Source organism: Sander lucioperca, chromosome 4 (assembly GCF_008315115.2).
Source record: "Sander lucioperca isolate FBNREF2018 chromosome 4, SLUC_FBN_1.2, whole genome shotgun sequence".
Taxonomy (NCBI): domain Eukaryota; kingdom Metazoa; phylum Chordata; class Actinopteri; order Perciformes; family Percidae; genus Sander; species Sander lucioperca.
Window position 1 is genome coordinate 35,451,360 of NC_050176.1, and position 23,203 is coordinate 35,474,562.

General features: G+C 42.1%; 2 protein-coding genes across 2 annotated transcripts; both read right to left on the reverse strand.

The window, feature by feature from the left end:
• Window positions 1-511: 511 nt before the first annotated feature.
• Window positions 512-4,087, reverse strand: LOC116059210 (E3 ubiquitin-protein ligase TRIM39-like). Its single transcript, XM_031312163.2, has 2 exons — window positions 3,964-4,087; window positions 512-2,458 (listed from the first exon to the last, which is right to left on the reverse strand). The coding sequence occupies exon 2, from the start codon at window positions 2,447-2,449 to the stop codon at window positions 785-787; it is 1,665 nt and encodes a 554-aa protein (XP_031168023.1). The 5' UTR covers window positions 2,450-2,458; window positions 3,964-4,087; the 3' UTR covers window positions 512-784.
• An 8,754-nt stretch (window positions 4,088-12,841) lies between these two features.
• LOC116059211 (E3 ubiquitin-protein ligase TRIM39-like) lies at window positions 12,842-18,744 on the reverse strand. The gene is made up of 2 exons (XM_031312164.2): window positions 18,606-18,744; window positions 12,842-14,719 (listed from the first exon to the last, which is right to left on the reverse strand). The coding sequence occupies exon 2, from the start codon at window positions 14,708-14,710 to the stop codon at window positions 13,055-13,057; it is 1,656 nt and encodes a 551-aa protein (XP_031168024.1). The 5' UTR covers window positions 14,711-14,719; window positions 18,606-18,744; the 3' UTR covers window positions 12,842-13,054.
• Window positions 18,745-23,203: the final 4,459 nt, after the last annotated feature.

Here is a 23,203-nt window from a genome sequence, read left to right on the forward strand (position 1 = left end):
GGATGAGGAAGAACAGCTGCTTTTGAGCCTGCTTGCAAAGAAACGAAGAAAAAGAATAATGCCAGACATAAATATGGTGAGTTCAATATCCTCGTGAAACAAATGAGGATGATAGACGAAGAGAAGAACTTCAGAATGTCTGCACAACCATTCGATGACCTACTTCCTCAGATCAAGCCTTTCATTCACCATAATAGAGCTCATCTTAACCCAGTAAGTTTACAAGAAATAAGTCGTCCAATGCTTCTGTTTCTGCTTTGTCGTGCGCCGCTGAAAAAAATAGAGTGGTGTGCAACCTCTGGCGCGCCAGCGAGATCTACGTGATTTTTACGTCACATTGTCGCGTGAAAGGTCGGGAACGGCGACTGTAAAAAGGCCTTAAGAGTGCTGAAATGACCGGCCGCTCATGGTGCCATGTAACCAGCTCAGTCACCTTTTGTCAGCTAAACTCAACTAGCAACGGCCTCTGAAACGACTGACAGCTCACGGTGCTCTGAAGCCCACTCTTAGTAACCTTTTGTCAGCTAAATTGAACTGTAAAGGCCGCTAAACTTAACCAGGTTGTCACACGACCAGCTGGTGGATGCCTAAATTCGTAGGAGATCGTACGGCTGGGTGTGCATAAGTTTCTATACAATATCATACAAACTTGTTCATATGCGTTGAAATATGATGTAATATCAAAAAGCCAAAATCAGAAAAAGCCAAAATACAGTGACCGTTACTAAATAATATGTACTCTTATTTAAAGCTGATTGCTTTCATACAAAATCAAATAATTGTTCTACTCGGTCTCAGTGCGATTGACAGGAGAGAGGATCAGAGGGGCAGAGTTTTTACCACCATCATTAGGACAAGGACCGAGGTATAGGAAGAGCTTCTCAGTGAAGGAGCAGCCAGTAAAGAAGTAGATAAGAGCTGCAGCATCTACGTCATAAAAGGAGACCAGACCCTCCAGACAATCCACAAACACCCCCACCTTCTGAGGCTGGGACTTCAGAGAGAGAAGGACTGGAGGCTCAGCATTAGCTTTGTACTCATTTTCATTTCTCAATCCTATAGTCCAGTAACCATCCTCAGGGCTCAGTGGGATGTTCTCTTTCCTGTTGATCGACTCTCTGACCACTCCTAAAGTCCATTTAGTCTTTTCTTTAACTTCAACCTCGAAGTAAAATCTGCCTGAAGAGGAACTCTGCTCTGAGAAACTCTGCTTTCCAAAAACACAAAGACAATTAGAAAATCTCTCTGGTTTGTCAGGGAGATTTTTCTTCACGTCACCATGATACACTTGTTTCCCATCATCAGACAGGATGAGTGTAGGATGTGCTGTATCAGGATCAAGACTCACATCCACTGCATACCGCTGGACCCCCTTTAGTTCAGATTTAAACAGTTTCTTAATGTCTTCACTCAGTGTCTCCTCCAGCTGAGCCAAAGCTCTTGCCACAGTCCCCACATATGATTGTGGACAGACTCTGACTTTTGCCCAGTCTTTGGTGGGTGGAACAGCTTTCATAGACTGGATGCTTTGGAGAACATGAAGGTGGTCTTCAGAGCGTGAGAGCTGCTCCACCTCAGTGCTTCTCTTCATTAGCTCAGAGATTTCCTGTTCCAGCTCTTTGATGAAAGCTTGGGCCTGTTTTTCTATTGCTTTCTGCTTCTCTTGAATTGTATCAATGAGGATGTTCATGCTTCTCTCAATCAACTTCACCAGAGCTGTGAAGGCCTCAACACCTTCTGCTATCTCTGACTCTGCATTTTTCCTGCTGGAGTTGACCCTGCGATTGATATTCCGAATCCTTTGTTGTCTCTCTTTGATCATCTGCTGAATTTCAGCCTCTGTCTTCCCCAGCTCAGCCTTCTTTTCTTCATATTCTTCTTTCAGAGGAACAACATCATGCATCTTGTGGTCTAAAACAGTGCAGATCATGCAGACACATGTCTGGTCGATCTTACAGAACAGCTCCAGAGGTTTATTGTGCTTCATACACATCCTGCCTTCCAGGTTCTCCACAGGGTCGATCAGCTGATGTCTTTTCAGGCCTGACATGGTCAGATGAGGCTCCAGGTGAGTCTCACAGTAGGAGGCCAGACACACCAGGCAGGACTTCAGGGCCTTCAGTTTGGTTCCAGTGCAGACGTCACAGGGAACTTCTCCTGGTTTGGACACATGTTGCTCTGAGCTGCTGCTGCTGGCTTTCTGTTGAGCTGACTCTCTGAACTGAGCGACCATCTCAGAGATGAAAGTGTTGATGAGCAACTCAGGCCTTGTGTTGAAAACCGTTTTACACATCGGACACCGGTACCGGTTATTACTATTCCAGTGTTCAGTGATGCAGTTTCTGCAGAAGTTGTGTCCACATGATGTGGTGACAGGATCAGTGAACACATCCAGACAGATGGGGCACAGAAACTGATCTTCAGACAGTCGACAACTAGCTTCAGCCATATCTACACACTGGGAACACAAATGAAAGTGTGAAATAATGTCTGTTTTTTTGTTTGATGAAATGTTTGAGGAATTCAATCTTTTTTCTTAGGGCTCCTGCACACTGGCTCCGTGGTGTGTCTGTTTTTATTTCGGCTCCCATGTTAACAGGTTAGAGCTGCACAGTGCCTGCCTGACACGCACGTCTCAGAAAATGCGTGCATGCTAGAAATAGAACCGACGCCTATTTTCAAGCGTGTTGGAAGCGTTTCCAGGTGAAATAGAATACGAAAAGATGTTTATATGTCATTTTGACATGAATACATTTAATAAATGACATTTTGATGTTTGAAAGTCTCTAGGTTTGACCATAAATGTAATTTAAAAATTAATAATAAATAATTATCGATTTTAAAATATTGCACCAGCTGTCAATACAGAATGAAATATTCTGTAGCCTATTTTGCCGTCAATACTGCCGACGTTGTCTTTGCTGTAATCAGATCAGTATATATTTATGTTTATGTTAATGGGAAACATGCATGTGTACAGACAAGGCTAGCAGCAGCAGCGCTACGTCAGACACCTTTCTGGTGTGTAAAGACAGAAAACGCCACGCAACTGACACGCAACTGACACGCCACGCTCACGCCACGCAGCCAGTGTGCAGGAGACCTTATACACTTGGAACACTAGAGACCACAGTAGCTTAGCGGTGAGCAGTAGCTGACTTTGCAAGAGAAGATGTATTTATTTTTATTTATTTATTTATTTGATTAGGACAATGCACATTAATCAACATTTCTGTAAATGCGCCAGTGTTAGCCAGTCGGCTAATGTTCAACTGTAGTCCTAGTTGCATGCATGTCTTTAAATGCATGCCAAAAACTGAGCCAGGCTTACTGCTAAAAAAGGTGTGACTAAGTTCCTGTTTGGAATTTACCAAAAATACTCGCATGTTGAAACACTAGTTATGAGTCAAGACAGGAAAGTCCCAAGTCTTAAGTTTTGGTTTTCAAGTCCTTGACAAGTTGTATTGTGTTTTTAATTACAGTTAATGGCAATGCAAAATGTAAACACCAACAGTGTTACAGTTGGTGTCTGTATATACATTATTCAACATTTTAAAAGAGGATCTTTTTTTAACAACAGCATGTGACAACTGTCAATTAAAAGTATCGTGTGCATCTGAATGACTTATGATATTATTTGAAAGTTTTTCACTGACAAAACCTTAAGGATAACAACATTAACTGAATAATTTACTTCACAAAAGTTCCTGTTTGAGAAGCGTTGACTTTGGTCACGAGTCGTATTGCTCAGCTGCTTGACAGAAGACACATACTAACATTAGAAAGTGAAAAAAGGGGGAGGCTCCACATGTAATCTAATTATTTGTTGTGTGTTTTCCATACTTTACGTAATTAAAGGACACATATAAATATATTGAGAGCTCCCAAACGTGGCAGACATTTCTTTTGCTTTTTAATGTAACATTAAACATTATATATTCATATTATTACAGTTGTACTCACCAGAGAAACTGCTATGTTGTGGAGAAAGCCCCGATGTACTCTTGAATCTTTCTTTAGAGAGAAACAAAGAGACTCAACTTCTGACAAACTTTACGTTTCATTTGAGGAAGTGAAGTTGAACTCTGCCTCTCTTTGCTGTGACGTTCCTATCAGGAAATAAATCCCACCAGGCAGGATTTCCTGCATAGTTACCCTGCCTCCTTTACACATCTTAAACACCAGTGGCCTAACCCAAACCTCACCAGCAGCAGATATGATTTGATTTCTGTAGCTTGTTGTTGGTTGTGCATAGCTAGAGAGAAAGGGCTGCCACAGCATTTTCACACTGAGGGCCCTATTTTAACGATCTAAGTGCACGGCGTGAAGCGCCTGGTGCAGGTGCGTTTAGGGCGTGTCCAAATCCACTTTCGCTAGTTTGACGGAGGAAAAAAGGCTCTGTGTGCCGGGCGCATGGTTCTAAAGGGTTGTACTTAGTGTCTTCATTAATCAGAGGTGTGTTTTGGGCGTAACATGCAATAAACCAATCAGAGATCATCTCCCATTCCCTTTAAAAGCCAGGCACGTTTGGACCTTGGAGCATTGCTGTTATGATGAAGGATTTGCACCGTAATTTTTTTATTTGTAATCTTCTGCATGTGTGTGTGCTGCTGTGCGTCCCTGTGTGTGTAACAAGCATAGTGTGCATGCGCTGTGCACGAGCCTAGGAGCATTTTACTAATATTCTGTTAAAATAACAATGAAATGCTGCGTTATTGACTTTAGACCAGGTTTTTGTTGGTCAATGGTGCCATCACTTCCCGCTGCCTCAAGATAGCAATACGCCCAGAATGCACCTGAACACACCTCCCTGTAAGACCAGCACGCCCAGAATGCACCTGAACACACCTCCCTGTAAGACCAGCACGCCCATGGGCGCAAAGATGGGCCTATAGGTGCATTTGCTATTTAAACGATTTGGGCGCTGGATGGGAAATTGACAACTGCGTTGGTCTTAAACTAGCAAAGAGACTTGCATCGGGCTTTGCGCTGCGCTGTAAAGAGACGACTTCAGAGACGAACGTGGCAGTGCTCGAATTACGTGGGAGCCAGAGGGAGCCGAGCTCCCATAGAGTGAGGACTGGCTCCCATGAAAGCAACAAAGTCAAAAATCTGAGGGGGTCTCTCATATCTGAAGGTGTCTGCCATATGTGGCATTGTAATTTAACGCTCATTATCCATCCCTGTGCGGTCTCTTACCATTAAAGACGTTAAATTAAAATATAAAATATAGGCTACAACGGGACATAGACCTGAGCCTACCCTACGCTCATGAACGCAGCATGACTGCACTTCACCACCACACCACTAGGATATGTGAGCAACCCCCTTAAAGACAAATGATAATTCGAGCACTGGAACGTGGGTCACTTTGTAACACACGTTATAATGCTCGCCTAGCTGCTAGCGTGGCACGCCCTCATACTCTGCTTCTGACTGGCTAGTAGTCCTTACCTAGGGACTGTCAGGGCACGCCCTCATACTCTGCTTCTGACTTCTAGTCTAACTGAAACCTGGCTGGGCCATGAAGAGTATGTCAGTCTAAATGAAGCCACTCCTCCCACTCATATTAATACTCAAATTCCACGAGGCTCAGGCCGAGGAGGGGGAGTTGCAGCCATATTTGACTCAAACCTGTTAATTAATCCTAAACCTAAACTAAATTATAACTCTTTTGAAAATCTCGTTCTTAACCTTCAGCATTCAACATAGAAAACAGTACAGCCAATTATATTTGTTGTTGTCTACCGAGCTCCAGGTCCATATTGTGAATTTTTATCGGAATTCTCAGAGTTTTTATCATGTGTAGTCCTAAAATCAGACAAAGTACTTATTGTAGGTGATTTTAATATCCATGTGGACGTTGACAGCAATAGCCTTAGTACTGCTTTCAACTCACTACTAGATTCAATTGGTTTCAGTCAGAGTGTGCACGAGGCCACGCACTGTTTTAACCACACCCTTGACCTTGTGCTGGCATATGGCATCAAAATTGAAGACGTAATAGTATTCCCGCAAAATCCTTTATTATCAGACCACTTCTTAATAACTTTCGAATTCTTACTACCCGATTATACGAAATTAGATAAAAGCTTCTACGCTAGAAGCCTATCTGACAGTGCTATAGCTAAATTTAAGGAAGATATTCCAACAGCACTAAACTCATTAACGTGCTGTAATATAACAGAGGATCTTTATGTAAACTTTAGTCCCTCTCAAATTGATCATTTCGTAGACGGTGCTACGGCCTGCCTACGGACGACTTTAGACTCTGTTGCTCCCCTTAAAAAGAAGACGATGAAGCAAAGGAAACTAGCACCTTGGTATAACTCCCAAACTCGTAAATTAAAGCAAATCTCGCGCAAACTTGAAAGTAAATGGCGTTCCACCAAACTGGAAGAATCTCGTTTAGACTGGCAAGACAGTCTGAAAACCTATAGGAAGACCCTAAGAAAGGCCAGATCAGACTACTATTCATCACTAATAGAAGAAAATAAGAACAACCCAAGGTTTCTTTTCAGCACTGTAGCCAGGCTGACAGATAGCCACAGCTCTGTTGAGCCATCTATTCCTATAGCTCTGAGTAGTGACGACTTCATGAGTTTCTTTAACGATAAAATTATAACAATTAGAGATACTATTCATCACCTCTTTCCCCCAACCTCTAATGGGTCACCTTTAACTGACAGACTGCTAGAAAGAACGACTAGACCTGACATATACTTAGATTGCTTTTATCCTATAAACCCTCAACAACAACCCTCAGCTAAGCCATCTACCTGTCTCTTGGACCCCATCCCAACGAGGCTACTTAAAGAAGCGTTACCCGTGGTTAACACTTCATTGCTAGATATGATAAATATGTCTTTATTGACAGGTTATGTACCGCAGTCATTTAAAGTAGCTGTGATAAAACCTCTACTGAAAAAACCCACCCTCGATCCTGAGGTCTTAGCCAACTATAGACCTATATCTAACCTTCCCTTTCTCTCCAAGATCCTTGAGAAAGTAGTCGCTAATCAGTTATGTGATTTTCTACATAGCAATAGCTTATTTGAGGACTTTCAGTCAGGATTTAGAAAGCATCATAGCACAGAGATGGCACTGGTGAAAATCACTAACGATCTTCTAACTGCATCAGACAAAGGACTTGTCTCCGTACTTGTCTTATTAGATCTTAGTGCTGTATTCAATACTATTGACCATACCATCCTCTTACAGAGACTGGAACATTTAGTTGGCATTAAAGGAATCGCACTAAACTGGTTTAAGTCCTACTTCTCTGATCGATCACAATTTGTTAATGTTAACAATAAACCCTCCAATTACGCTAAAATTAACCATGGCGTTCCTCAAGGCTCAGTGCTTGGACCAATTCTATTCTCCTTATATATGCTTCCTCTAGGCAATATTATTAGGAAACACTCAATTAACTTTCACTGTTATGCGGATGACACCCAATTATATCTGTCAATCAAGCCAGACGAAACCAGCCAGCTAGCTAAACTTCAAGCTTGCATTAAAGATATAAAATCATGGATGGCCTACAATTTCCTGATGTTAAACTCAAACAAAACCGAAGTTATTGTCCTGGGCTCCAAACCCCTACGAACCTCATTAGCCGAAGATATAATTACTCTGGATGGCATTGCCCTGGCCTCCAGTACTACTGTCAGAAATCTAGGAGTTATTTTTGATCAGGATCTATCCTTTAACGCCCATCTAAAACACACCTCTAGAACAGCCTTTTTTCACCTTCGTAACATTGCTAAAATTAGGAACATCCTATCTCAAAACGATGCAGAAAAACTAGTCCATGCATTCGTTACTTCCAGGCTGGACTACTGTAATTCCTTATTATCAGGATGCTCAAATAAGTCCGTTAGGACTCTCCAGCTGATCCAGAATGCTGCAGCGCGTGTTCTGACAAGAACTAAGAAAAGAGATCATATTTCTCCTGTACTAGCTTCTCTCCATTGGCTTCCTGTAAAATCCAGGATTGAATTTAAAATCCTTCTTCTGACCTACAAAGCTCTAAATGGTCAAGCTCCTTCATATCTTGAGGACCTCTTAGTACCTTATTGTCCCACTAGAGCACTACGCTCCCAGAATGCAGAGTTACTTGTGGTTCCTAGAGTCTCTAAAAGTAGAATGGGAGGCAGAGCCTTCAGCTATCAGGCTCCTCTCCTGTGGAACCAGCTCCCAATCTGGGTTCGGGGGGCAGACACCGTCGCTACATTTAAGACTAAACTGAAAACTCTCCTCTTTGATAAAGCTTATAGTTAGGGAGTGAGGAGTTGCAGTGAACGCCTAGACCGGCGGGGCAGGGTGTATAGCTGCAGACACAGCACCCCTGCTTTTCTCTGCTTCTCTTTACAGTCATCAGATTTACCTATCGTATAATCAATAATATAGTGCCTCTCCTAGTTATGCTGTTATAATTCTAGACTGCCGAGGAAGTTCCTTCTTATGACACACTCTTTTCTTTTGTTTCCTTTTATGCACATCCTGTCTCAGAAGTGCTTGTTACTCACCTAGCTCTGGGGAGTTTACTCCACAGAGTCCTTAGGTTTCTTCTTCGCCCAGAACATCGCCTCGGATTAGGGCGACACCAAGACCTGGGTCTTGGGTGCAGCTGTGGCTATGGACCTGCTACACCCTGCTACGCTCTGCGATTCCCTGCAAAGCTCGGCTACGTCCTGCTGCGTCCACCGCGTCCACCCATGCTCTGCTGTGCCACGCTACATCCTGTACCGTCATAACCCCAACCGTCAGACACCGCCCACCAAGAGTCTGGGTCTGCCGAGGTTTCTTCCTAAAAGGGAGTTTTTCCTCGCCACTGTCGCAATAGCCACTGCTAATGCTTGCTCTTGGGGGAACTATTGGAATTGTTGGGGCTTTATAGAGTGTGGTCTAGACCTACTCTATCTGTAAAGTGTCTCGAGATAACTCTTGTTATGATTTGATACTATAAATAAAATTGAATTGAAATTGAATTGAACCTAGGTACTGTCAGGGCACGCCCTCATACTCTGCTTCTGACTGGCTAGCAGTCCTTACCTAGGTACTGTCAGGGCACGCCCTCATACTCTGCTTCTGACTGGCTAGTAGTCCTTACCTAGATACTGTCAGGGCACGCCCTCATACTCTGCTTCTGACTGGCTAGTAGTCCTTACCTAGATACTGTCAGGGCACGCCCTCATACTCTGCTTCTGACTGGCTAGTAGTCCTTACCTAGATACTGTCAGGGCACGCCCTCATACTCTGCTCTGACTGGCTAGTAGTCCTTACCTAGATACTGTCAGGGCACGCCCTCATACTCTGCTTCTGACTGGCTAGTAGTCCTTACCTAGGTACTGTCAGGGCACGCCCTCATACTCTGCTTCTGACTGGCTAGTAGTCCTTACCTAGGTACTGTCAGGGCACGCCCTCATACTCTGCTTCTGACTGGCTAGTAGTCCTTACCTAGCTACTGTCAGGGCACGCCCTCATACTCTGCTTCTGACTGGCTAGTAGTCCTTACCTAGGTACTGTCAGGGCACGCCCTCATACTCTGCTTCTGACTGGCTAGTAGTCCTTACCTAGATACTGTCAGGGCACGCCCTCATACTCTGCTTCTGACTGGCTAGTAGTCCTTACCTAGGTACTGTCAGGGCACGCCCTCATACTCTGCTTCTGACTGGCTAGTAGTCCTTACCTAGGTACTGTCAGGGCACGCCCTCATACTCTGCTTCTGACTAGCTAGTAGTCCTTACCTAGCTACTGTCAGGGCACGCCCTCATACTCTGCTTCTGACTGGCTAGTAGTCCTTACCTAGATACTGTCAGGGCACGCCCTCATACTCTGCTTCTGACTGGCTAGTAGTCCTTACCTAGGTACTGTCAGGGCATGCCCTCATACTCTGCTTCTGACTGGCTAGTAGTCCTTACCTAGCTACTGTCAGGGCACGCCCTCATACTCTGCTTCTGACTGGCTAGTAGTCCTTACCTAGCTACTGAGCATGTGCGACTCCCAACAAAGATGTTACAGCAGTGAGAGGTCTCACTCTGTAGCTAAAACAGAGACCTGAACACAGGGTGAAAAGAGGAGCTGCAGCAATGTGCAGTACGACAAAAATATGGTGTTTTTTGAAAATTAAACCATGTAAACATATTCTGGTACAACCTCTAAATACAATAATGAACCTGAAAATGAGCATAATATGAGCACTTTAATGAACGTCGTTACATTTTTGTGATCTCTCTCTGCTGTCACTATACGACAAACTTTCAGTTTCTCTTTGAGGCATGTGACGTTGCAACAGGTATAACATCATGCCAGGTAAGTCACCTAGGAGTGCCAGCAAATGTTTTTGGTTGTCATTGAACATGTTATTATTAATTTTTTGCAGAGATTTATAACTCATTGCAGACAAGCCAACACCTGACAAGATAGCCCCCTCCCAAATAAAAATCAGCCTACATGAACATGTTTTTTACACGACTCAAATTAATAAAACTTTCTTGAACAGTTGCAGAGAAGTTCTTCTTCCCTACGAAGAGTTTATATTTTTATTAGCGGTGTTATGTGCACGTTTCGTCCAGATTGGCATCAGTGAGTGAAGAAGTAGCTTTTTAAGGCACCTCCAGGTGTACTTCCCAAGGGGGTAAGCCAGCCTCCACAAAGTGTACCTCCTATGGAGCCATTTTGATGCTAACAAGCCATCACCCGCCATTAGCATCCCATTGACTCCCATTCATTTTAACGTCACTTTGACAGCGAATAACTTTACATCTGAAGCATTTAAAGACTCTATTTGTTCATTGTTTATTTCTAAAGAAGCACGACAATGTATAAAAGGCTCCATTACCTTGTCCCTCACGTTATGGCTCCGTAGCAGACGTTTTTATAAAAATAGGCTAACGATTGTGTCATAACCACGCGACTTTCTGTCGTACAGTAGAGGAATTACTGTATGGTACAGGAGAAGCTCTCAGGCAGTTTCGACTCACATTAGCTGTTTAAGTGTAATTACTAATGTTAACTAGCATTTTAGTGATCAATAATTAGCCTGTGTCTATGTTATCTCCTTACATATACCTACGCTCTCCGTCTCTGCTAGATTGGGAATGATTGAGATTTCTCTTGGCACAGCTACCAGAAGACTTCCAACTTTCAGACAGGTTGCTCACGTCACATCTACGTCTTCAAGCTCAGTTGGAGGCTGCTCAGTAACGCTCAGCCATCACCGGGAAACATCTTCCAATATCCTTCACTGGTCTCCGTCCAGAGACACGGGAACTGTTGGTCCATTTTATATACAGTCTATGGTACACTGAGTCTGTCTGACTCCTTGCAGAGTCCTAAACTTCCTGAGTTTTTACTTGTGCTGCAAATACAACTTCCCCTTTCCCCCTCTGCTCAGGCTTGGAGAAGCAAAAGACAGTTCCTTCCCCCTCCCCTGCAAGCTCTCTGCAGTGATAGTCTCAAAAAAGGAAGCAGTTTGTTCTAGAAAAAACATGTATTTGGCTCTTAGCCAAAATCTCTTTTATTTGTGAAAATTGAATAAATCAGATATTTTTTTTGAATACAGATATCTTTATTATACATGTAAAAATGTACAGGTTAAGCAAACATTAACACAGCCAGCTGTTCAGCTTTCCCTTTTATTGTTTCTTGTATATATATATATATATATATATATAAGTAGATATGTTTGATTGTCATGTAGAATATGAATAAAAGACAAAACAATCTCGTATATGAACGACAAGAAATCTGCCCGTTTCAGACTCTTTTCAACCCAAAGACCAAAATATAAAATTAATACATTTAATGCAAATTAAATGGTTTAAAATATGTATTTGGATGTTTTAGAAACCTCACTGAGAACAACGCAGACCCAACACTTGTCCATTTGTAAAATTTATGAGAATTTGTATGAATAAGCACTGGTGAAATGTTGTCTCTCTCACTGTAACAACACTACGCTTTCACTATAATCAATGAAACAGGCTGCACTGGGCACGAGAGCAGCCCCTAAGTGCTGCATATGAAAAATAGGACAGTCTTCTCCTTTTATTGTTACACAAGGTGAAAATAAAAAGTAAACAGCAAGTTTTTTTAACTTTATGATCATGCGTAGTAACCTTCAGGAAGTTAAGTATTGTCTGATTTTAACGAGGTACCTGCTCGACTCGCCTCCCGGTGCTCTGAAGCCCACTCCTAGTAACCTTTTGTCAGCTAAATTGAACTGTAAAGGCCGCTAAACTTAACCAGGTTATCACACGACCAGCTGGTGGACGCCTAAATTTGTAGGAGATCATACGGATGGGTATGCATAAGTTTCCATATGCTATCATACGAACCCGTTCATACGCGTTGAAATATGATATAATATCAAAAAGCCAAAACCAGGTAAATCAGAAAAAAGCCAAAATACAGTCACCGTTACCAAAAAATATGTACTCTTATTTAAAGCTGATTGCTTTCATACAAAATCAAATAATTGTACTACTCGGTCTCAATGCGATTGTGGGGCTTTAGCCTAGAAATCTAGACGCACCCTAGCGGCAGCAAATGTAATTTGCAGCCAGGGTCGTCTAGTAACTCTCTGTTGGCTTGTGAGCTGAAAAAAACAAATTCTGGTCAGGCCAATCACATCATGTATAGAGTCGGTGGGCGGGCAACATAATGACGGCAGAGTTGCGATGGTTCCGCGTGAATTCCCTGCTACTTGAAAACAAAGACGATGGCTGCTGCTGTTGGCGAACAGCGGTCTTTGGAATCGACTTTGGCCACGACTCTGGAAGACTTGGAGTTCAGCTTTTCTTTGAGAAAAGAGCTAAGGACGGCACTGAAGTCATTCTTAAAAAAGGAAGATACGACCGGATACAGCAAAAGTTTAATCTATCAACTAGCGTTGCTCTCGTTGGTTGTAGTACTATCCTATTGTGTGCAGAGGGAAATTGAAAGACAACCATTCATCCCGCCCCTCGGATTGAGCCCTGCCAATGGTGAGTTCCCAGACCTAACATCTGGATGTGGGTCTGGCTTGTCAGGCTACTATTCTGTCTCAATGCAACTTGACAGGAAAGAGGATCAGAGGGGCAGAGTTTTTACCACCATCATTAGGACAAGGACCGAGGTACAGGAAGAGCTTCTCAGTGAAGGAGCAGCCAGTAAAGAAGTAGATAAGAGCTGCAGCATCTACGTCATAAAAGGAGACCAGACCCTCCAGACAATCCACAAACACCCCCACTTTCTGAGGCTGAGACTTCAGAGAGAGAAGGACTGGAGGGTTAGCATTAGCTTTGTACTCATTTTCATTTCTCAATCCTATAGTCCAGTAACCATCCTCAGGGCTCAGTGGGATGTTCTCTTTCCTGTTGATCGACTCTCTGGCCACTCCTAAAGTCCATTTAGTCTTTTCTTTAACTTCAACCTCGAAGTAAAATCTGCCTGAAGAGGAACTCTGCTCTGAGAAACTCTGCTTTCCAAAAACACAAAGACAATTAGAAAATCTATCTGGTTTGTCAGGGAGATTTTTCTTCACGTCACCATGATACACTTGTTTCCCATCATCAGACAGGATGAGTGTAGGATGTGCTGTATCAGGATCAAGACTCACATCCACTGCATACTGCTGGACCCCCTTTAGTTCAGATTTAAACAGTTCCTTAATGTATTCACTCAGTGTCTCCTCCAGCTGAGCCAAAGCTCTTGCCACAGTCCCCACATATGATTGTGGACAGACTCTGACTTTTTCCCAGTCTTTGGTGGGTGGAACAGCTTTCATAGACTGGATGCTTTGGAGAACATGAAGGTGGTCTTCAGAGCGTGAGAGCTGCTCCACCTCAGTGCTTCTCTTCATCAGCTCAGAGATTTCCTGTTCCAGCTCTTTGATGAAAGCTTGGGCCTGTTTTTCTATTGCTTTCTGCTTATCTTGAATTGTATCAATGAGGATGTTCATGCTTCTCTCAATCAACTTCATCAGAGCTGTGAAGGCCTCAACACCTTCTGCTATCTCTGACTCTGCATTTTTCCTGCTGGAGTTGACTCTCCATTTAATATTCCGAATCCTTTGTTGTCTCTCTTTGATCATCTGCTGAATTTCAGCCTCTGTCTTCCCCAGCTCAGCCTTCTTTTCTTCATATTCTTCTTTCAGAGGAACAACATCATGCATCTTGTGGTCTAAAACAGTGCAGAGCATGCAGACACATGTCTGGTCGGTCTTACAGAACAGCTCCAGAGGTTTATCGTGCTTCATACACATCCTGTCTTCCAGGTTCTCCACAGGGTCGATCAACTGATGTCTTTTCAGACCTGACATGGTCAGATGAGACTCCAGGTGAGTCTCACAGTAGGAGACCAGACACACCAGGCAGGACTTCAGGGCCTTCAGTTTGGTTCCAGTGCAGACGTCACAGGGAACTTCTCCTGGTTTGGACACTTGTTGCTCTGAGCTGCTGCTGCTGGCTTTCTGTTGAGCTGACTGTCTTAACTGAGCAACCATCTCAGAGATGAAAGTGTTGATGAGCAGCTCAGGTTTTGTGTTGAAAACCGTTTTACACATCGGACACACGTACTGGTCATTAGTATTCCAGTGTTCAGTGATGCAGTTTCTGCAGAAGTTGTGTCCACATGATGTGGTGACAGGATCAGTGAACACATCCAGACAGATGGAGCACAGAAACTGATCTTCAGACAGTCGACAACTAGCTTCAGCCATATCTACACACTGGAAACACAAATGAAAGTGTGAAAAAATGCAAACATAATGTCTGTTTTTTTGTTTGATGAAATGTTTGAGGAATTAAATTTTTTTTCTTATACACTTGGAACACTAGAGACCACAGTAGCTCAGCTGTGACTTGCCACCGGCTTAAAGGAGCGTAATCAAATGGAATAATTCTGAAGAAAACTAAAACTGGGCCAGGCTAACTACTAAAACAGGTGTAACTAAGTTCCTGTTTGGAATTTACCAAAAAGACTCGCATGTTTAGACACTAGTTATGAGTCAAGACAGGAAAGTCCAGAGTCTTAAGTTTTGGTTTTCAAGTCATTGACATGTTGTATTGTGTTTTTAATTACAGTTAATGGCAATGCAAAATGTAAACACCAACAGTGTTACAGTTGTGGTATCTGTATGTACATTATTGGCCTCCTTAACATTTTAAAAGAGGATGTTTTTTTAACAACAGCATGTGGCAACTGTCAATTAAAAGTATTGTGTGCACAAACACTGGTGCATCTGAATGACTTATGATATTATTTGAAAGTTTTTCACTGACAAAACCTTTACGCCACCTTCCCACTGGCACTTGAAATCAGCTCCGATACGACTGTGAAATGACCAGAAGTCATTAATTTCCTGTGGAGATTTGCACACCGCATGCGAATGGGTCCGAACGAGTGCGGTGCAAAAAAAGCCGTGTCCGTTGGTCATCTGCATGCGTTCAATTCAATTCAATTCAATTCAATTTTATTTATAGTATCAAATCATAACAAGAGTTATCTCGAGACACTTTACAGATAGAGTTCAAAAAATTTAACTTTTGCGACAGGCAACGGACGGTTGCTATCCGACAATTCAAGCGGAAGTTACTATGGTACTGATAAACAAATCTGAATTCTTAACTTTTAATAAAATAAATAATGATTTCATAACGATAAGTTGTCATGTAATGTTTTAATTTTCATGATTTTCCTAATGTTATTAGGGCAGTTAATACAATTGCTCGCGTTAGCTAATCAATGCTTACTAGTTAGCGTTAGCTAACGTCAGCTAGCCTGAGTTTGATAGCTGACGTTAGCTAACGCTAACTAGTTAGCTAGCCTGAGCTCGCTAGCTCAAGTGAATTTATGTTATTCATTCAGACAGCATTCAGAGCAATACTTTTCTCCATGCAGCAGCCTTTCTGTTTATATCTCTATAGCCCTCAGAGGAGAGGTCATAGAGAATTGGACATTCGGACACTGACAGAATGAGTCATTCTCTCCTGATTTCTACTATTCTGACGCTTTCAACGGTGTAGTACGACGTCCACTGGGGGCGTTTTGCGTATTACGGAGCTGATTTCAAGTGCCAGTGAAGGTGGCGTAAGGATAAAAACATTAACTCCTGCAATGCAGGAGCTAATGAGGATCCTAAATAACAGGGGCGGACTGGGACCAAACTTCAGCCCTGGCACTGTAGTCACACCAGCCCACATTACCATGCAGCCCCACCCACGGACACGTGCATTCACTAATTACATTTGTGTACAGATGGTGAAATAATATAAGCAGTACCTTATGTAACAGATTTTTAAACATTTAATGTAAGTAACTGGTAAACAATGCTTACTACTTTTTAAAGAGCACACGTTTATAACAAATGTACACATACTGTCTGTCTGTTGATGCCATTTGTGCTCAGAATTGGCCTTTGGGAACACATAAAACAGGGGGTCTGGTCTAAATTTTTGGGCACCAATGTATGGTAACAATGTCTATATTTATGGCAAGGAAATCACAAAATTCTGGCGGCAGGTTAACAATTTAAAATACAAAATATAATGGAATATTATTATATTCAGTAGTCCAGTAAGGGGGCTTTCACATCAGGGACATGGGCTGTTGTTTAATTAGCATGAACAGGGCTTTATGGTCTTTTTTTTCCCCAAGGAGCACGTTTTGCTCCCAAGTTGAAAAATGTAGGATTGACTTACAGAGACTACTGCTTTTACTGCTAAATTGTACAATAACACAATCATGTTATGGATACAAAACGTTATGAAGTGTAATGTTTTCTACATTCTATTGATCAAAAATGATCAGGGATTTTGAGACTACAGTGTAACGGACCCCCACAGTTCATGCATACATGTGAACCACGGATTAATTGCAGAGTTTAACCTACATAGTGTAAAACGTGACACTACGTGAATGGGGCACAGCAGAAAGACGGAGCAGAGCGACGCTGCTTGTTCAGGGTTGTCATGTGTACTCCTATAGGCCTACACTTCGCATTAGGTGTTAAAACCAACTGTACCACAACACTGAACTGGACTACTATTTAACGCGGCAATGAGACGTTTTTAACCGGTAATGAAACTGTCTCAATTTAATACTGATGCCGTCAGACGGCCGAGCGGGTGGACAGCAGTCAGACTGCCCGTCAGCAGCAGCTTCTTGCTGCTGCAGCCGTTCCCCCAGAGCAAATGCTTGATTTTGACTGAATGTCCCAATTTGAGTAACTTTTGATTTGGTCGGTCGGCCCATCTCGGGACCAGCCCGGCCGTTGCCGACTGGCCAAATGCTTAATATTTATTATTATTAATATTATTATTATAACCATAGTGAAATCGTGCAAGCGATAAAAACCTGTCCTCTGCGCTGTCGGCCTGTAAAGACAATTTATTTGTATATATAAAAAAAAAAATAATCAGATTGGCCCACATTAAAAAAAATGGTCCGGTGTTATAGCCCTACTGGTTTCCACACTAACTGGTTTCCGTATGTTGTGTTTACCTAACAGCTGCCGATGTGGTCCGCCTCTGTCACCAGATTCGTCACACAAACACAAACATCACATTACTGGTGATTTTCAAATCGTTTCCAAGATCTACTGTCGCGGAAATGTTTGTCTAAGTAAGCACCACATCACAGCCACCTACAAAAAAAAAATCTCTAAAAACAATATAATAATTTTAGTTCAGGTCGAGCTGGTTTCGATCTTGTGACATAAATATAATAACTAACCCCTGAGTCCATAGCTCTACGCAGTGAGCTATCAAAGCTCTATATCAAACAGGTTCCAGTCACATATTTATCAACTACGTCAGCAACCAGGTAACATTTTGTTTTGAGCTGATCTTAAACAACTGGTTACCTGGGCTTAGTTGAGGAAATACCCGATGATAGTTTCCACGTTTCTTTCCTCGCATCTACGGCCATATGGACTACTACTACTTCATCACAGCCACCTACTAAGCTACACGTTGTGACTGATACATATTTTTTAACAGTAACGATAACTTGTGGTCTAATATTGTCGATAAACACAAGTGTTACCACCGAGTCACAGAAAAGTGGTACTACACGACTCAGTTTGAATGCATGGTCTTCATGATTTACAGTCATTGTCTCTCCTTTTGTGTAGCCTATATGGTAGGCTATGGGATATAGTAATATATACCTCAGAATCGGCAACACAACATACGGAAACCAGTTAGTGTGGAAACCAGTAGGGCTATAACACCGGCCCCTCTGGCATTTGCCAGAGTTGCCAGATGGCCAATCCGCCCCTGCTAAATAAACAAACAAACTGAATAATTTACTTCACAAAAGTTCCTGTTCGAGTAGCGTTGACTTTTGTCAAAGGAAGTTTCGCTCAGCTGCTTGACAGAAGACTCATGCCAACATTAAAAAGTGAAAAAATGAGGGGCTCTCAATGTTGAAAAACAAGGAAGTAATTCATTAATTATTTGTTGCGCAGTTCCCATACTTCATGTAATAAAAGGACACAAATATGATATAATAATAATTATATTGGGAGCTCCCAAGTGTGGCAGACATTTATGTTGCTTTTTAATGTAACAACAGTAAACATTATATATTAATATCATTACAGTTGTACTCACCAGTGTTTGTCAGAGACACTTCTATGCTGCGGAAAAAGATCTGACGTACTCTCGAGTCTTTCTTTAGAGAGAAACAGAGAGACTGATCTCGACTTCAGCTCGGCAGTCACTCTGACAAACTTTCAGTTTCATTTTAAGTGAAGTGAAGCCGAACTCTGCCTTTCTTCGCTGTGATGTTTATACAAGTAAAGAAATCCCAGCAGGCGAGCAGGATTTCCTGCCAGGATGCATTGCAGTCCCGCCTCACCAGTGGCCTTACCCAAATCTTCCCAGCTTACTTGTTGTTGGTTGTACATAGCTATAGAGAAAGGGCGGCCACAGCATTTTCCTTCCCTTTTCACTGAGTATGTTTACATGCACACTATGTAATATTCCTGTCTCATTCTGAATATGACAATATTTCCAATTTATGCGGGTCATGTAAACAGCATATTCTGTTCGGATATTCCGAATTAGGTCTTATTCAAAATGTAGTATTTTTGTTATGGTTTGGTTTTCTGTGTGTGTTTTCTCTCTCTCCACTCCCTCCTCTCTTCTGTTTTTCCCTGCAGTGTGTGTGTGTGTGTGTGTGTGTGTGTGTGTGTGTGTGTGTGTGTGTGTGTGTGTGTGTGTGTGTGTACGAGTGTGTGTGGCAGGAGGCGTGGCTGGCTTTCCTGTTATGAGCTGCAACGAGGCACACATGCGGATTCAATCATTCACAATATTTTAACAGAGTGAGAGATGTTCACAGCTACTCCACCAGGGGCAGCTCTACCGATTTTGTACCTCCTAGAGTTAAGAGTAATTTAGGAAAGGAGTCCTTTTTGTATGTAGCAACAAGCTACCAGGAAATCTAAAGATGGTCAGAAGTTTAGGAGGTTATAAGCAGGCACTGAAAAAATGGCTCAGATGCCAATATTAGTATGTTTTTTTTATTACTGTATTGTCTTGATGGATCTATTTAATATATGTATGGATGTGATGATTGATGCTTGATCTGCTAACACTTGCTCTGCCCCAGTATGTATGGTGCAAAGCTGTATCGTATCTTATAACGAAAGGGTCAAAATCAATCAATCAATCAATCACCTTCTCCATGTAAGCCGGTCATGTCTTTACCAGCGCTAGTAATTCCGTCTTGTTTAGTAGTGCTCCAGTGTTTGCGCTGCCTTCGACATTCTCTAGATCTTGTGATTTTTGCTACACATATATATTTTTTTTTTAAAACTCAAAAAAGCAACAAAAACATCACAAAAATTGTTGAAAAAAACCTCACAACTAAAGGCTAGAAATATCCGAAAAGGCGCAAAAAAACTTTGGAAAAATAACCTCAAAAAGGACGACAACAAAAACACCAGAAAGGCAACAAAATCGTCGAAAACATGGTCCAAAAAATACATTAAAAATAGCAATAAAAACCTCAGAAAAAAGCTCAAATTATGCCTATGGTAAAAGCACATTACACCAACGTGTTTTGCTAAATCCCAAAGTGCCGGTTGTTATTAGTCTGGTAGTTATTACCTTTTTTACCTGTGTTTTCTAGCGTGTGTCCAGCTGTTTTCCAGACGTCTTGTAGTCTTGTTGTGCCAGCCTGTTACCTGCCATAGCATCCTGTGTTTTTGGTTCCTTCTTTTGCATCATCAACCTGCTGAATTTTTTCAGCAATAAACTGTTGAAGAGCTTGCTTAATCTGTCTCCGCCTTAGTGGACCCAGAACACAGAAAAAAAACAACTAGCCAACTGTCTGTAAGGCTAGTTTGGACATTACTTTTTTCAGCCCATGAAAAGTTTAATTTGTTTGAGACCAAACATCAAAGATGTGTAATGGTGTAGTTCGGTCGCCTCTGTCCAATAGCCTCAAACAGACAATGTACATCCACACATAGGGTCCTATTTTAACGATCTAATAACACGGCGTGAAGCGCCTGGTGCAGGTGTGTTTAGGGCGTGTACTAATCCACTTTTGCTAGTTTGACGGAGGAAAAAAGGGTCTGTGTGCCGGGCGCATGGTTCTAAAGGGTTGTACTTAGTGTCTTCATTAATCAGAGGGGTGTTTTGGGCGTAACATGCAATCAACCAATCAGAGATCATCTCCCATTCCCTTTAAAAGCCAGGCGCGTTTGGACCCTGTTATGATGGAGGATTTGCACCGTAATATTTTTATTTGTAATCTTCTGCATGTGTGTGTGCTGCTGTGCGTCCCTGTGTGTGTAACAAGCATAGTGTGTGTGTGCTGTGCTCGAGCCTAGGAGCATTTTACTAATGCTCTGTTAAAATAACAATGAAATGCTGCGTTATTGACTTTAGACCAGGTTTCTGTTGGTCAATGGTGCCATCACTTCCCGCTGCCTCAAGATAGCAATACGCCCAGAATGCACCTGAACACACCTCCCTGTAAGACCAGCATGCCCAGAATGCACCTGAACACACCTCCCTGTAAGACCAGCACGCCCAGAATGCACCTGAACACACCTCCCTGTAAGACCAGCATGCCCAGAATGCACCTGAACACACCTCCCTGTAAGACCAGCACGCCCAGAATGCACCTGAACCGACGTGGGCGCTGGACGGGAAATTGACAACTGCGTCGGTCTTAAACTAGCAAAGACACTTGCGTCGGGCTTTGCGCCGCACTGCACCGGGCGCAAGATAGAGTCCATAGTGTCTTTCATTTGGCCATTTAAAAAAAAAAAGTCAAAACATCACATAGGCGGGGTTCAACATTAACTTTTTCGTCCACCAGCCAAATCAATCAATCAATCAATCAACATTTATTTATATAGCACTTTACAGTAACCAACAGGTATCCAAAGTGCTTAATATCAGAATCAAGACTAAAACACACATCATGTAACATATCATACAATAAAAAGAATGACACATAGAAACAATAAAGTCAGAAGAGGTTACATATAAATAGGAGAAGGAAATTGTCACACCACTACTATGTATTAAAAGCCTTTCTAAACAGATACGTTTTGAGTTTAGACCTAAAAAGAGCTACATCTGTAGTCGTACGAATTTCAAGGGGTTAATTTGTTCCAGAGTCTCGGGGCAGCAACTGCAAAAGCCTGATCACCCCAACGTTTGTACTTTGACCTTGGGACTTCTAAAACCAGCTGATTTGAGGACCGCAAGGACCAGTTGTGCTCACGCAGAGTTAAGATCTCGGACAAATACTCCGGGGCCAGGCCGTTTAAACATTCTGGCAGGACAACAATTATACAAACACATTATATTGTCTGTTTCTTAAAGGACTGACACCACAACATACTCAATATTTAATAACAATGGTGGATCTGACAGGATTGGAGAGTTAATTATCAGATTGGAAATTGTTGCAGCAGTTTGCAGCCAAGTAATGGTATGCATAAAGGTTGGGACATGTCAGTATACAACAAAAATATACTTATAATCAGTGTCATACTGACAGCTAGCGTTTAAAATGGGTACTGCAGTCCAAATTCAAAATACAGGAGAGAGTCCTCTACCCTGACCCCCCCTCCCCTGACTCGATGTTCACGTGGTTTGCCAGGTTGATAACGCTGAACAACATTTCAAAAGGTGAAGCTGCCAATGATGACGTTAGCAACACGAATATTATATAAAGTAACATACCATACATTGCAGTGCGACTTGCAGAGAACGTAAGCTGTGTCCCAGTTCAGGCTATGACTAACTAAATAACTAACTAACTAACTAACTCTAAAGATGAACTTACCGAAAATGCCTTATTCCTATACTAGTAGCCGTGATAAATTAGTTAAGCTGAGTGCTTACCTGTTGAGGAGAAAATAAACCATCTTAAAGTCCTTTTGGGCTCTAAGCCGTCTCCATCTTTCAAAAACATCTCCACTATTTCTTCGCGTTTCACCACATCTCTAGTCGTGCAACTCTTTAGAAAGATGCCAAGGTTTTTTAGGTCGGGATGAACAAATCTATCTCTTTTGATCCAATTTGTTTGGTTGCTGCTTTTCATGGCTGTCCAAAACACACACACACACACACACACACACACACACACACACACACACACACACACACACACACACACACACAAAACCAAGACAGACATTGCAGACTGGAATGGGAATTCCAAAGGAGAAAATACTGGTGTTGGGTACTCGTAGGTGTACAGGTCCAATTATTGGCATATTATCAAAGATGTTTATCAATATTAATAAAGTTATGAATATGGTTATTCATAACTTTATCAAATCAACAAACAATCAAAACGGGGCACCACCCTGAAACTTCAGGGGCCACTATTGAACTGTGGAATAGTCTCATTAATGGTGTTCCCTGTAAAATACCGATCTTAACTTGGTTAATCTATCTGATATTCTTTAAAGGAACAAAGGGGGAAGAGTGAAGTTCGAGCACTGACCTATGTTCAACCAGCAATTATTACAATAAGTACACAAATGATCACAAACAACTGCTAATTAAAGTATAGTAGAATTTATTAACTTCAAAATTATCAATTGCCAATCAATAATTCTTCGATCAATTAAAACCAATATACGTTTCTTTTAAGTACAACAAAACAAAGCAACTGACAAACCAGCATGTGATGTGATCTGGGTGTGTGTGTGTGTGTGTGTGTGTGTGTGTGTGTG